The sequence below is a fragment of the Centropristis striata genome, chromosome 22, assembly GCF_030273125.1.
Source record: "Centropristis striata isolate RG_2023a ecotype Rhode Island chromosome 22, C.striata_1.0, whole genome shotgun sequence".
Classification (NCBI taxonomy): domain Eukaryota; kingdom Metazoa; phylum Chordata; class Actinopteri; order Perciformes; family Serranidae; genus Centropristis; species Centropristis striata.
Window position 1 is genome coordinate 4,526,481 of NC_081538.1, and position 16,498 is coordinate 4,542,978.

A 16,498-nucleotide genomic window follows, 5' to 3' on the forward strand; every position below is an offset into this window, starting at 1 on the left:
GCCAATACATTTTCACTCTACCTTCCACTTTGTCAGTTAATATTTTTTCTTTTCCATTATGTATATGGAATTACAATTTCAGTAATATGCAGTGGAGTAGATTAGCTTGCCCCCAGCTCGTTCAGACACAGGAGGTGTTTAAACTCGGAGCACTTGGTGCCAGCGTGTGCGGCCTGTGCATAGAAGACCTTAGAGGATGTTTTTACATATCAATGGACACATGGCCCCAAAGGCCTGACTCACTGAAATCCACATGTAAATGTCTGGCAACTGTTAAGTGCTGCACTCACCGGATTGTGGATGGGAAGTAAATTAACTATGAATACTTCAGTTTCATTTCTGCTTCTAAATTAAAAGGTTACATCTAGAATATTAACACATTTAACGTATGATAAAAGGATTACATCCTCTAGTGTAATTTTAACAGTTACTTTACATGAAACAACACAGCCCATAAAACTTGTATATAGCTAGCTCGGAATGTTGAACCAGTGTGTCATCTCATTCATAAGTGTTGATAAGTTTCTCAGCTCAGCTAGATATGTGTAAACACAGAGGCATACAAACTACCCCTGAGGCTTAAACACCTTTTGGTGAATATTTTCATGATAGTAACAGCTTTAAAAACACATAACTGTAAAAGCTGTCTTTGCAATCCACAATTTGCATGTGCAGAACAATAAAAATAGCTTCTTTTTCTACCTCAAAAACAAAAAACAAAAAAAAGGAATGAAACAAAAAACCCAGCTCAATGCTAAACAGCTAACCCAAAATATCCTAATTATTTTGCTCTGCAAATTTAGTTTCCTTTAAATCCAGGCCTGAGAATACTATGTTAGCTTATAGCTACCTCCCTCTGTGAGAGCTGGAGCAGCACAGTACTGCACAGGCTAAGTTCTTTGTCTTCTCTGGTGAGAGATGAGAGCCCACCCACTGCAATCAAACGTGAATCCCTCAGCTGCTCCTCCTCTCAGCCCTTCACTAAATCAACAGTCTATTTACAGCAGTAGCACAGAGTCTCTGTGTGTATGCACACGCCTGAGCTGCATGCACATACACACAAATGAAATTATCATTAATGATCGCAAAACTGAGCCAGGGCAGGAGAAACAATAGCCTGAATGTGAGGCAACCATCTAATGAGCAAATCTAACAGACAGGGCAAGATTTGCCGTCCGATGTAAAGACAAGAAAAGCCCCTGAATATCAACACTGACATGTCAAGGAAACTGCTAACCTGAATTTCAGTGTAGTGAGAGACATGCTGCTAATTTTATCAACTTAATACAGGCGAGACGCACAGATGCAGATTACCAGATAGAGTCAAGAGCAGGGTGTGGATAGTGCAGGTTGCACTTTCTTGATAAGGCTCATTGCTTCATACATAGGCACAAACAAAGGAATATTCTAAAGTCAACATTTTAGTCAACTGGACTCTGTGACACTAGCCCACATGCCAACATATGACCAAACATGTAGCACTCCTTCGATTTTCCACATTAAAGCAGCAGTGCACGTGAGCAGCAGAGGCAGGCTGAGCTCCCCAGTGCCTGAAAAAAATCATGTGAAACAAAGAGAGGAACTTCAGTCCATCTGTTTTTCTAAGGGAACTCAGCCATGCGTGCAGGAAGCTTCACTGTTAGCACAGTGGGATTAACAGTGAGGGCCTCCAATCTCCTACTGTCAGAGATGCCTTACTTCTGGACCCCCAAAACAGGACTGTCAATCAAGGTGGGGGGCCCCTGACTCGAAGGGGCCTCATCCACAATTTGAAAGGTTACCTTATGTTCACTTATAAAGAACCGCAAACGAAAAAGAGCAGGAGCTTAGTTGGAGCTGGGTGATGTAGGATATTTTGGAAGAATACACATACAAAAGGTGAATGTAAACTCGGTAAAAGAGGATCTAGATATAAAGAAGAAGAAACTGTACTATGTAACATATAATTTTTAAGACACACACTGTATTTGACTGCATATGAGACAAAACCATTTAAATGTAGGCATTATATTTTCAGCTTTCAACATAAATATCTCAGTTTTGCCCTCCAAATTCCATACAATGTCTGGTTAAGTATGTACAGCAGGTGGACATTGTCTTGGTCAGTGTTTGAGCTTCTTACTACGGATTAAATATTTACCTTGAGCTAGGCCTGTTGCATAATCGCCAATATTTAAGCTGACCGCGATGATTTTGCATAAATGTTAGATTCTACAATCCACGACATTTAAAGTCACCGTCACAAATAAATCATGTGCATTTTCATCTGTGAATAAAGACTCTAACTGAGGACCAGGTTCCAATGTCAGGGTAAATGACAGCTCTTGGGAAAGTTATGATAAAGTTGTCGCTTCCATCCTGGTTTTCTAATTAGATAATACACATACATTCTTTTGATTACTACTTGCTATACAGGAATAGCTGAATGCATATTGAGGGAGTCGTCGAGCAAGAGATTGCTAGGAGCGGAAATTAAATTAACAGGAAAGCTTTAATGTGTGTAGTAAATTTTCATTTTCACTCATTTTATTGTTTTTACTGTCCTATTTGTAATTGCCCCTGTAATACTTGCTTTGCTACCTGATATTTTGTCTCTTTTCCTCCCATGTCCTTAATTGCTTTGCTCCTGGGTTTTTTTAAGTGCCATATACATAAAGTCATCATTATTAAACCATATATCATTTTTGCTGTCGACATACTGCAAAATGGGACTGTGGCTAGCGAGTTCTCTGTAACCCTCTTAGCTTCACTGTGTACTGCTGTTAGTTATTTCTATTACACCATAATAACAACACATTTTGTTTATGCAACTTCATCCACTGACCAGCGATTTCCTCATTCTTGTCATGAGTCCATCATCTATTCATTCATCAATTTCTCTGTCGGGAATAGGCAGAAAGCTGCTGGCTCCTTCGCTACAGTAAACTGCGTCCAGTTGGTTCAGTCCTGCAATAATAGCGCTGGGTGCCTGGGTGCTTAGGCGCCTGTGACTGTGTGACATGGTCTGACACAGCAGCGGGAGGTGGAGGTCACAGGGGCTTCTGTAAACGGGAAACACAAAAGACTCCGCTGCTGATGCTGTCCGGATGTCATGTTACAAGGCACAATGGGGCCGAAACACCAAGCGGAGTGCAGATAAAGCTCAGGATTGGTATTCCACTCAGGGAGGATGGAGGGATGTGGTGAGGAAGGGAGCAGGGGGAGGACATTAAAATATTTTTTAAAAAGGAGGAGGAGGTGAACACTGTCCCAAGAAGCCCACCCCTGATTGTGGACAACTGAATAAATTAGGATTACTGAAGGCCAAGAACTGCCTCAGCAGTCACTTCAGGGTAAATGGACCTTTAAAGATACATGAAGTGCAAATACAACACCTGTATCACACATCTAATTTGAGGTAGAATGATTCAGACCCATATACACTGGAATAGTACTCGGCCGGTGAAGCATACAACACCCCTCCCAACAATTCCCCACCGTCCCCGATATAATTCATAGGTGGCCATGCTCCACAGATCTGCTATCCAATCACTTTCAGGCCTTCCGGCAGCAACTGAAAGGTTGGAAACTACAGCTGAGATGCATTGTGTTTTCATAAAAATGTTCCAACATCCCCTCTGCTATAATGAAATTTCATATATGAGCAAATATACACCTCAAGTCTTCAGACTCATGATATTATAAAGATCAACATTTTGTGAAGACATGACTAAAGTAGTGCAATTTATAAGAGCACAACAAAGCAGGGTTTAGTGATCTGAGAGAAAGCCTCAAACTCTGCTCCCTGATGCTACAAACACATCCATTTATTTGATGACAAGTAAGAGATGTTTAATGATATATATATATATATCTCCATTACCAGATCATCTTTTAAACCTGTCACTTTTGTGACCACTGAAAAATTGTGAAAAATACCCATAAACATTTCTTCGGCAGGTCATTCTTGAAACAACCGTAGAGATAATTCCAGACAATTCCCTTTCTGTCCCATTCTCTGCATTAAAATCCATAGGTCAAACATCACAAGAGCTTGTGTTAGCATTCAAAATAGGCTTAGTCCTTTGTAATCTACCTGTGCTCAAATTCCAGCAGCTTACTGCTTGAAAGCATTTGTAAAGCGAGTAGAATGATGAATACATGCAAATAATAGCACAACTACCTACACAGTATGTGCAGTCAACCCCACACAACAAGCTGAATGTAAAGCCCTTTGAAATGACACACTCTTGGACTCCTGTTCAAGAACACCGTGTTCCAAAATTAAAGCAACATGTCCAAGTGTAACACTGAATAGCCAGTGGCCAAAAGTTATGCAGGTCATCGGGAAAAAATAACTCTCAATTAAGGGTTTAAGAATATCGTTTTGCAGGAACTGGACAATAAACAAGTTGTCTCTTGACACTCATAAGTAAAAGGATGGGTGTGACAGAGTACAAGAAACTACAAAAAGAAAAATACAGTGTAAACAAACACTTAATGCCTTCTCCGTGACTATATTTCATGACATAGTACAAAGAGTTCAGGCTGATGGCATGCAAACACAACGGCTGTACATTTGGTGCTGAAAGCAGGCTGCCATCCTTTGGCCTGGCTTAGGACAAAGCTTAAAACCCAGTGATATGACATGCTGAGGTCATTCTGACATTCATTTTCATGAATTCCCTAATGGCCCACGCTCTAGATTCTCAGCTCTCCGGTGGCTGCAGCAAATTAATGCGTGAGGGCTCTCAGTGTCAGCCCATAAGAAAGAAGCCGCTCCTGTCTAAAAGGCGGTGTGAGTTTCGGGTTTTGGTTACACTAGGGGGAGATGCAGGGAAAGAGAGTACAGAGAGGAGGTTGTTACTGCTAGTTTTGCTCTAGGGACACAAACAGGAGGAATGAACTGTTTCCCCTACCATTAACCTGGAGCCCTCCATACAAGACAGACTAGTCAGCAGTATGTTAGCCAGTAAATCTCAATTCTGGAGACCTACATTTAAACACACATGGCTGTCTCCCTCAATACTTGCTGACCACTGCACACTCATGGTATCGTAAAACAAACACAAGTAAGTCGTTGTATGGAATTGAGCAGGTGGCACAGCAAACCTGCTCTTGCCTGTCAGTCAAGTTACTCAAGAAGGAGAGGATGTGTGCTACTACTGCAAGTGTGCTGCAATCCTTAAAAGCTCTTGGTCTGTCTGCTTCACCACTCTGTCAATGCTGCCGTAGCCTACACGTTAGTGGAGTCGAGTGGGGGGAGCATAAACTTGCTCAAACAAGCACTGTTGCTAGCTAGCAGACGTAATAAAATGCCTTAGGCAACGGGCCAAAATAACAAGAGAAATGTAGCTTGAAAAGAACTCACTGCAGCCTCTTTGTTGGTGTGCATTCACATACTGCAACCACATGCATTTTCAAAGTATAGGCCACTTGATAGTCCAGCTTGAATGTGCTGGTATGAAGCAGGATATATTATGAGATCTAGAATCAGTATCGCATAAGTCATATATGTTAGGCCTATATAAGAAAACATAGCTCAGAACACAGTTTAAGTAAACAGTCAAAATTATCAAACTACCAAGCCTTTCAAACTTTTCCTTTTTAGTCATTATGTCAACCCTGTTGGGATAACTTCCCCTTGTTTTTGGTGCGTTTTGACCAGTCAAGGTCTAGCCCCATATTTGACTAAGCTGCACAGCCATCCCATCAGCTGTTCTAAGTCCCTCCCTCGTGTGGTTTCCGGCTAGTAACAGGCTACCCAATCATTAAGCTGGTTTCCACAGTGCTGGGACAAAAACAAAACTACTTGTTCATACTGTTCTTCTAGAACATTGTATGGACTGGAAGATGAATTGTTTTGGTTCAATTTAGAGCTTTGTCAGCCCAAAGTGAAGTTGAACAAATGAAAATCAGCAGGACAAAAGTAAACATGGTGACAACGACTTGAAAAACAGAACACACTAGATGTTGCCTAAAAGTTCAAGCATTCCTCAGTGAGAAACGACTGTGGACTCGTGACACCTGCTGTACCACCTAACAAACAGCTGCCACGTTCACTTTCAAATTCAACATCTATCAAAAACAACACATTTCAACCAATCCAAAATGATACAAGTTGGGCTTTTCCTGTATTTGCCTGCAGACACTGAAGTACAGTGAGACACAGATCAGGTGGCCATTTTGATGTTGAAATTAACCAGCAGGCTAACCAGCCAGCACAGCAGCGTTACAAGGTAACATTTCAAGTGGCAGATGCAATAACACAATTTAAAAAAAAAAAAACTTAGCAGGGTTACATAGCAACGCTAACACGACACAGAATGCTATACATGCTGCAATAACGCCAATGTTTTTACGAGAAGAACAAAAGACAGTAGCATTTTCCTTTCCTTAGCCTTACGTTATGTAAACAAGCTCCTGTGTCAACGTGTAAAAGGGCCAGTTTGACAACAACAGGCTGGACAAAGAAACCAAATAACCAGAAGGTGTTTGTACAGTATGTCGCTGCCAGGTTTGTTGGTTAATGGTGCCACAAGATGACAGACATTCCTGGAAAAGGAGACTAACGTTAGCGTGTGTTCGGCTGTTGCAGTATTTTTCAAATATAGACAGCTAACAATAACGTTACATATACACAGAGTTGGAAAAAAACACTAAAAAAAATGACACTGGACCGATCTGATTAGCTTAAACACAGCTGTCCCGATAAGCGACTGTAGCTTCGCAGGACAGAAATAGCTAACACTTGGCTTTGCTAGCAAAATGTTGTTTACACAAAAACACCAGTCATTCACAATGAAAGCTTTTTTTCTGCTTTGGGTTACCAGGACGAACAAGCAGCATCAACAAATATGATTTGTTGCTCATATCACATTTCCACATACATCAGGGCATAGCTGACTAGACAGACTGTTGTTTATGTTCAGAAAGGATACAGTTTCACCACATCGGTATCCATTCGCCTTTTACCCGGACTTGGAGACGACATTTTTCCTATTTCCACCGCAGAACACCAGTAAGTAAACAGAAAGCTAGCTCCCGACACGCTAGACAGTCTAGCAAACGGTACTATCCGAAAGTTAACATTTGCTTTCAGAAATGTTCACAGCAAAAAACGTCTTCACAGTTGAATGTGTCTCTGTCCTAATGAGTAGCTGAGCTAACGTTAGACCTCTGCTGTTCACTGCCTCTCAGCGTTCTGACCATTCTGACAAGCCAGGATCCCTCCGCGGACTGCGTCATATATCCGCGACGAGACGTCACCATAAATGGCTATCTTTGTAGTTTTATTTAGAACACCTTTGTTTTTGTAGCTTACATTTCACGTGAGGATGTTATATGACACCACTTACGTTGTCATTACATATATAGGAGTTTATGAACAATATTGATATATATCAAGACAGAAGAAACCTCACTGTTAAGATATTCTTCAGGGTTTGTCAATTTATAGGTTGCCCTCTTTACTGTAGCACTGTTTTTTTTTTTTTTTTGTTGTAGCACTGGTTGTGTTTTGGTTTTTCCTGTCTTCCATGTCGTCACCCTGTTAAAATAACTCATTTTTTCAAGTTTTGCAGGAAACACAAAAAAGTTCACCAAAAGTGTAACATATGACATTTATTGATCATTTCACTCAAAAAATATGTAACAGGATGGCTATTGGCACTGTGTTTAAATTATGTAACTTAAGAGAAATAAATGACTTAGGCATTTTTTTAACATGCCTCTGTGACTTAAGCAAGATATGGTAACACTTTATTTTGAAGGTGTCTACATAAGAGTCACACAAGCCTGTCAGAAACATGACATGACAAGTATCATGAGCATTAATGATACTTCAAAGTGTCTTATGTAGACACCTTAGAGTAAAGTGTTGCCAATATTAGTGTCAGCAATAAAACACTGATAAACTAAACTGATAACTAAACAATCTCCATCCATATACCATGACATATAACTCAAAATGTCTGGTCACAGCTGACAATCCTTGGCAGAAAGCCTCATCTAAACAATGGACAGTGGGGGAAATGTTGCTGCACATGGATCTTTTGTGTGACTTAAATCAGTTAATTTCTGCTTTATATGCGATGAATGGGCAAAGACTTGAGTTAGGTTGAAATCTACAGTATAACAGATACAAATGAAGAGAGTGTTTTCAGGAGCACAACCAGGGCTAAAAATATACCATTGCTCCAAGGACATCTTCATACCTGCTTTCATAACAACAATGCTTTTTCTCTTTGTCCTCACAAACGATCCAGTGACAGAGCTGCCTTTCCATGGAGTAAACTGAAAAATCTAATGAGCAAACAGTGTTGGTGTAACTGTCATGTTTCTAAGCCAAAGAGGTTAATATATTTACAGGCAACAAAATGGCAGCCTGTGAGTGAGTGCTGAAAGGCAACACACAGCAGCCATAGAATAGATTCATTTATCCCAAATCACATATATGTTAAGTCACAGTTAAACCTTTCAGAAGTCAGTCACTGTGCAATCTGCAACAGTGGGTACCTAAATATTAAGAGCCATATCTGAATGCTTTTTTAATGTTGTTGCAAGATAGCCGTACTGATACATTGACGGCCAATACTGAGAAATCTTGTATGCATTATTCAGATAGTAAAAATGTAGGCTGAAAAGCCCAGCATCTAAACACTTGATGGAGTGTGTGGGGGTGGCTAGTCTGCAGTAATGAGTACTTAATACATTGACATGTCTGATTGGACAGATTATGTCAAAGCATTTCATTTCAATTCTGAGGCTAACCCTGACCCACATCATGTTTGGGAAGTTTTATGATATACCTTACTAGGAAAAACAAACATTTAGAGTCAGATCTGTTCTTTGTATTTTCTTGTGTTAAGAACAGTGATGTCTTTTAGATATGGAATAATAAATCACCCATCTTTGCAGACTACATTTTAGCTTTTCTTAAAGTAGTGTTCAATATAATAGCAGTCCAATGAGACTGTACTGTGGCTTGAATTCAGAGTTTGGGGCTCGTCTCACAAACTGTCTGCGGCCCTCAGACCCAAAAAGAACAATTTTACTCTCATCAGTCCACAAAATGTTCCTCCATTCCTCTTTAGGCCAGTTGATGTGTTCTTTGGCAGATTGTAACCTCTTCTGCACATGCCTTTTTTTAACAGAGGGACTTTGCGGGGGATTCTTGTAAACAGATTCGCTTCAAACAGACGTCTTCTAACTGTCACAGCACTAACAGGTAACTCCAGACTGTCTCTGATCATCCTGGAGCTGATCATTGGCTGAGCCTTTGTCATTCTGCTTATTCTTCCATCCATTTTGATGGTTGTCTTCTGTTTTCTGCCACGTGTCTCTGGTTTTGCTCTCCATTTTAAAGCATTGGAGATCATTTTAGCTGAACAGCCTATAATTGTTTGCACCTCTTTATAAGTTTTCCCCTCTCCAATCAACTTTTTAATCAAAGTACGCTGTTCTTCTGAACAATGTCTTGACAACCCATTTTCCTCAGGCTTTCAAAGAGAAATGCATGTTCAACAAGTGCTGGCTTCATCCTTAAATAGAGGCCACCTGATTCACACCTGTTTTTTCACAAAATTGATGACTGATTGAATGCCACACTGCTATATTTTTTAACACACCCCTTTCAACTAAACCTGGATTCATCTGGTTAGTCACATTGGACTGCTATTATATTGAATACTACTGTACATTCTGGATTGCATAAACAGAAGGTTATAAACTTATTTTTAAAATACAAAAATCAGCTATCATGTCAGTATTGCCCACGACAAGCCAGTTATCAGTTATCGGTATCAGTTGGAAAAAAAACCTATTGTGCATCCCAAATACTTAATTAAATTATTTCTAATTCATATTTTCTTATGTTAAAATGTCAGAGGACCAACGTGCAAAGTAAAACAAACTTTCAGAAGAGCATTTTATTAAACCCTTATAGGAAACTCTACGAAGATAAAATCACATGCAAGATAGAGAGGACTGCATTTGCAATGAGACATCACAGGAAGGCAAAAAGGAAGTACAGAAATCCTGAATCTAATTCAAAACAGGTTTAAAGTTCATGGCACATGGTTCTACCTGCCTGCAGTAATTAGGATCGATTGAAATTAATTTCAGTACTCCAAAAAAGATTGTTCTTTTCAAAAGAGAACTCATATCCACGTTACTTTTTGAGCACAACAGTACACACACAAAAGTTACATCCTCACAGTTTTTTTTTGCTAATCTGAGGTTAAAAATTGACCACTCCCTCAAATGACTCAACATACATTGAAGGTAAACATTGCCTTTCCAGTGTCGAGCCATTTGGCCCTTTCTCACGGTTTTCTGTCTCTTGTATTCCACAGAAAACCAGGCTATTATGATGTCATGAAGGACTACCGAAGCAGACTTCATGTGAGGTTAATAGTTAATGCCTGGTTTGTGACCAATTTATATGCTGAGATGTGTTCTACTACTACTTACGTATAAACGGTACCGGGCCCGTAGAGGCCCGATATCTGCACATCCCACTTTTCATGAAATTGAAAGGTTTTAAAGCCTCACAGGCATCCTTCACATATTTCACTGTTCACAGAAAAGACACTCATTCATTTGCCTAGAGACACAATCAACTCCCTATCCCTCCTGAAACACTTTGACTGTAAACACGACTTTTAAGGGATGGCATACATCGATATGATATGACACTCCTGTCATTGGTACTACGGACTCTGTACCACAAAAGAGAGGGCAGGTCAGTTCATCAATTCAGTGTTGTGATGCTGTTTGGATGGAAACAGTCTACTGAGACGGAGAGGATACCTGCCACTGACGGAATATATCAAAAACCCTTTTAGATTTGTCTCGAGGGCCCTGCGAGGAAAGAGAGAATTGAGAAATGTCAGATATTGTTTAAATTAAAGCTACATAGCCAAGGGGTAACAGTGTAATAATAAACAGAAATTCTTATGATGTCTATTCGCATATTGCTATGGATCATTTTCAGAGGTTAGATATGGTTATTTTTGTCTCGACTTGCCTGTCCTGGACTGCCTGCTGCTGTATTGGAGTTCTTCTTCGCAGGCATGAGGAGGTCGAGAGCAGCTTTCCAGCCCTGCTGATGAAGCGCTGAGTCTCCAGTCAAGAAGGGGACCGTCCCTGGATCCACATTCTCCTTTCCCACAGAGATCCAGGGACACCAGTCTCTGTGCTGAGCGAGGGGGTCGAATGTATTCCTGTGCAGGAGCTCATCCTATAAATAACAGAGAGGTTGGTTAAAAAAAGCGGTTTTAAATCGCAATTCAAATTAAGTAATGCAAACCCACTTTTACATTTAACTAGGATTGGTATCCAAGTTATACAGCCTTAACTTGAATTAAAAAATGGGTGAAATCCTGCATACATTGAGAATTGTTTTTTTAAATTAGAGATAGAGATGTATAGAAATAGATTTTTTTCTTCCATGATTCTGGGGGAAAATGTTATAACATATAATGATACAGCATCTGTGATCTTCTTTTGCCTTTGAGAGCTTGAGAGCCAAAAAAAAAAAGTACAAGGTACCAGGTTCTATCCACGACTTTTGCTAATAGATATAGATAGATAGATAGATAGATAGATAGATAGATAGAGAGATAGATATACTTTATTTATCCCAAGCTGGGAAATTACAGCGTAGCAGCAGCATTACACACAGAGACAATGACAACACAATTAAATAAAAAGAACAACCTAGGCATACTTCAAGCAATAAAATATAAAAATACAATAAAATACAATAAAAAATAAAGTGTCTAAAGAAGAGTATGTATTAAGGAGTGGAATAGAATTCCAGTGCAGAATAAATATGAATATACAGTATAAAAATGTTGGTGCTATGAAACAAATAAGGTGCAATGAACAGTGTGCATAAAAAACACATAAAGTGCAAATACAGTATCTAATGAACCAGGTTATTATTTGTTATTGTACAGTGCTAATAGAAAAAGAAAGTGAGTCAAGAAGAGCAATATCATGAAGGTCAAAGGGGCTTTACTTGAAAAAACATGACCAGGCAACATTTTATTATAAGTTATGGATCCCTGTGCCATAATGAAACTGGTGTGAAGTCAGCAGTAAAGTTAGTTCTTACATGACCGCCAACTGATGAGAGGCACAGGCGTTTTGGAGGGTGATGCAGGCTGGCAGCGCCATCAGCCCCGGAGTTGTCCCCCTGTCCTCTACCGCGAGTTGCAGACCTTTTGCCCCTGGGAAAAGGGCTCGGCGGCTCTTCACTGGGGCTCGGTGTGTCTCTGCTTCGGGCACGCAAAGACACAGGGGACGAGGTTCCCTCTCCCTGTAACACACACCAGAGCATGGTTAAAAAAAAAAAAAGTAGCCCTGTTCATTTTACTTGCCATTTTATGGATTCATACATATGTGCATAAAAGCTCAATACTAGCTTAATCAGCTGTTCAATCTTCATTTGCTTAAGCTTGCCTGTTCAGAGCGCGTGGAGTCCTGGCTCCTCAGCTTCATGCGACATGGAGTTGCAGCAGGGGTGGATGAGGCAGAAGCAGGCTGGTCCCCCTGGCCCTCATGCGTGGCTGCTGGGGCAGGAGCTGTTGCTGGAGCAGGGGGGCCTACAGTGTTTGGTGAGGCATCTCCATCGCCTCCCATTACCTCCATCTGCTGGAAGTTCCACAAGCCCACCTTGCGCATGCAGTATGAGCAGGTGAGGATGGGCAGGTTCATGGCATGCAGAGCTGGGCTAAAATAGGAAAAAATCTTGATCAGTTGGAGGAGTGTTTTTCTGTTTTCTAAATGGCCTCACCTATCCTTTCATTGTTTTTTCTTTCATGCAGCTGGTGCATTGAGGATTCATTTGACATTAGCTTCCATGCGTGCATACTGTGTGTGTGTGTGTGGGTTTCAACTCACCTTGCAGCCCAGCCACAGAGAGACACAATGCATGCAGCCACCTGGACAGCCAAAGATTCAGAGCACGGAGAAGTTCCCTTTCTTTTTTGCTCGTCCTCGATAAGTTGCAGTATAACACTGATAACATCCTCAGTCAAAGACTGCAAGGAAACAGTGAATAGTAATTACATGTGAACAACAACAATTTCTGAAATGAATCTGACTGTAAGCATTCTTCCTAGCCAATTAGGTAATATGACCAATGTTCATATTGCTTCAGAGTGCCTTTATGTTTAGAGTCTTCTCCTGCCTCACCATAGACTTCAGCTGCTCCAGCTTCATGGCTGGCAGCTGCTGTGAAAGTTGACAGGTGCTCCGGAAGCGCTCTAAGAAGGCAGAGAGGAGCGCTGCTGGTTCAGAGGCTGGAACCAGCCAGAGACGCTCTGAAAGGACAACATTCACCTTAACCATCATGTGGATAACTCAAGTTTAATTCAGCTAATATTACATGGTCAGGTTATAGGTCATTCTTTTAGTATATGCACGCAAGGCAAAAAAATGCTTGCTCCTACCTGGGCATGGAAAGTCAGGCCAGGGACAAAATTTCTCATGCTGTGTCTGAAGCTGCCTTGAGATCTCTGCAATGCGGGATCCATCTATTAGAGAAAGAAAGAGAGTGGCTTGACCTTTAATTCTTGGCAGACTGGCATCATCACAGTAACCTTGCCAGAATAAAGTGCCCTTGTATTTTTCTATTACTTGAAGTTTTGCTCACATTTTTCAAAGTCTAAAGTTGGTTGTAGTGATGCACAAAGGAAAGCCTGGCAGCTGGAGCACTTGAGCATATCACAGCCGACATTGATCCAGCCATATCTGGCACACATCAGAGGGGACAGTGTGCGGGGTTTTCCAGCCCATTTCAAACAGTGGTTATGCTAAGGAAAATTTCACTCACACACAAAACAAGTATTGTCACAATCATCAGAACTCTGAATGAAAGTAGGCATAAACACATTTCCTTACATGGATCATTTAAGCTTCATCACACAAAATACAACAACAACAGACCTCCGCCAGGGCCAAATCTCGCAATATTAACCAAAGTGAAAAATAAGTTGTGCATCTGCCTCATGGTTCGGATACGCTCTAAACCAGGGGTGTCAAACTCAAATACACAATGGGCCAAAATTTAAAACTTGAATAAAATCGCGGGCCAACATTGAACAAATAAACCTTTTAATATATATCAAACATGTTTTGCTTTAACATTAAATATGGAACCAGCAACGCTTATAAACATACAATATATAACTAAATAGTGCAGACATGCAAAATCAAATTTCAAATAAAAAACACATCAATGTCATTAATTAACAATAATAATATAATAATTTGGTATTGCCTCGTGGGCCAAATAAAATTACACTGCGGGCCAAATTTGGCCCGCGGGCCAGAGTTTGACACCCCTGCTCTAAAATGTTATGGGTTCTTCCTTAGCCCATGCTACACATTTCTATCAAGTTTCATAAATATCAAGCCAGTAGTTTTACCATAACCTTACTGAGAAACATACCAAACCAAAATATAACATCCTGGGTGTAGATAATCACAAATTAACATGTGCTGTCTCTATTAGTGATCACGTGATTATGTAAAAAGAAGAGAAAAACCTGAATGCCTCATTCTGGGTCAAAAGGTCAACATGAGTGAAAGGATATTGAATAGGATTCCACTCTTGAGAAGAAGGCTTCTTTGTTTGTTGCCTCACAAGGTGCTTGAGTGTTGCTTTTTACTTCCAGAGTTTTCAAATGTCCTTGTCCACTGAAAGCAACATGAATAGAAAAACATATCTTCAGTTTCCACAAACTTACTTATCATTTGAATTACTGGGGGGTGGGGGGAAGAAACATTAAATACGTTAAATAACGTGTACTGTACATTGTGTACATTTGTCGTAAACGCTTACTATAAGCCTACGAAATTTAATTAAACATGTAATTAGGGGTTAGGTAATTGATGGGGAAGAAAACAGGCATTAAACGAACAGCAATCTGCAGTTATACATTTCTCCTGAATGCAACTTGCGTAACGAGAGAAAAAAAGAAAAGCAGCTTCTTTCTGGCTTGCTCCAAATCAAGGTATGTCTGCTATATTAATGCATAGCAGAAATGTAAACATATATATTCAACTTGGCATTAACGATTGCATGGGCAGTTAGTGGACAACACTCCTGTAATTAAAGCCAAACTATCAGAGTACCATATTTCAGTGAAACTTTCGGTCCACACCCCCCTTATCAGTAAACGCGCATGGGAACGATATAATGACCATAATAGCAATAATATCCGGTAGATGGGCTAAATAAAAATCGAGAATAACGATGGCGAGTGAACCCGCGTTGCTGGCCTACAAGCTCCAAAATCCGTGGACTCGTCCCCCTTTCAATAACGCTGAGTGAATGCGGCTAGAGCAGCAGTGCTTCCAGGCTAAGTGGCTAACCAAATTAGCTCATGTCAACTTCTTCTTCTTCGGCTCCTTTAAATCAAACAAACAGCGCGCCATTGTTTAAAATCTGCACCTGTTGGATCCGAGAGCTGTTGACGAGACTCCTTCATTGAGAAGTTCACGAACTTTCTCCGGAGATGCAAAAGAAGACTTTTGTTGATTAGTGTTGCCGAGACGATCCCCACGACTGCCGCCGAGAGTCGCCATGATCGGCTCTGTGGTCCTCCGGAAAATAAAACTTGAAACCAATCGTTCCGCTTTGTAAGACCCCCAACCACAACACATGGCTGAACTCGATGAACCTGCATGACTCCTAAATTTTTAACCTCATTTGCGAAATGCAGTTGACTGGTCGAATGCCCTTCATAAGCATTTATCACATAGGAATTTACATAAAACCACGTGTATGAAAATGCTTAAAAAATAGGCAGCTCATTATCTTTTTTATTTATTTATTTATATTTGACAGAATGAGTTACAATTTTTAAGGCAAGGCAAGGCATGCTACTACCAAACTATTAGCATAAGAATTACTTCATATACAAAAAGCAAAGGTACTGATTATGCTGAATAATACAAGTAATGAAAATGTAATTTCCCAGCTTGGGATAAATAAAGTATATCTATCTATCTATCTATCTATCTATCTATCTATCTATCTAAGAAAAAAGTAGAATGAACAAAATCTACTCAACTATATCTGCTCTGATTTATCAAATGTAATACCAGTCACATGTCAGCTACAGTCTGTCACACACAAAAAAACTTTAAATTGGTTTTTATTTATTTAAATTTAAGTTGGTACCTTTTAGGAAATTCAAATTCAAAATCTTTTAAACATGCAAACATTTCTCATGACTTTGCTGAACTTCTGTATACCATGTGCAATGAACTGAGTGTGTGGGCCTGGCTGAACTCGATGAACCTGCCTGACTCCTAAATTTTTAACCTCATTTGAGAAATGCAGTTGACTGGTCGGACACACCAGGAATGTCCTTCATATGCATTTATCACATAGGAATTTACATTAAACCACGTGTATGAAAATGCTTAAAAACTAGGCAGCTCATTATCTTTTTTATTTATTTATTTATATTTGACAGAATGAGTTACAATTTTTAACCCT

At 40.1% G+C, this 16,498-nt stretch overlaps 2 protein-coding genes across 2 annotated transcripts in view; both read right to left on the reverse strand.

Annotated features, from left to right (window-relative positions):
- ube2h (ubiquitin-conjugating enzyme E2H (UBC8 homolog, yeast)) overlaps positions 1-7,190 on the reverse strand; it is a 30,626-nt gene extending 23,436 nt beyond the window's left edge. The window contains exon 1 of the mRNA XM_059325693.1: positions 6,921-7,190. Within this exon, the coding sequence (XP_059181676.1) occupies positions 6,921-6,973 (53 nt within the window). The 5' untranslated portion in view covers positions 6,974-7,190. The remainder of the gene's footprint in view (positions 1-6,920) is intronic.
- Positions 7,191-9,893: 2,703 nt separating this feature from the next.
- Positions 9,894-15,609, reverse strand: zc3hc1 (zinc finger, C3HC-type containing 1). The gene is made up of 10 exons (XM_059326394.1): positions 15,446-15,609; positions 14,586-14,688; positions 13,643-13,793; positions 13,440-13,523; positions 13,183-13,310; positions 12,889-13,028; positions 12,448-12,718; positions 12,101-12,304; positions 11,009-11,221; positions 9,894-10,842 (listed from the first exon to the last, which is right to left on the reverse strand). Exons 1-10 carry the CDS (start codon positions 15,577-15,579, stop codon positions 10,771-10,773), a joined length of 1,500 nt encoding a protein of 499 aa, XP_059182377.1. The 5' UTR covers positions 15,580-15,609; the 3' UTR covers positions 9,894-10,770.
- Positions 15,610-16,498: the final 889 nt, after the last annotated feature.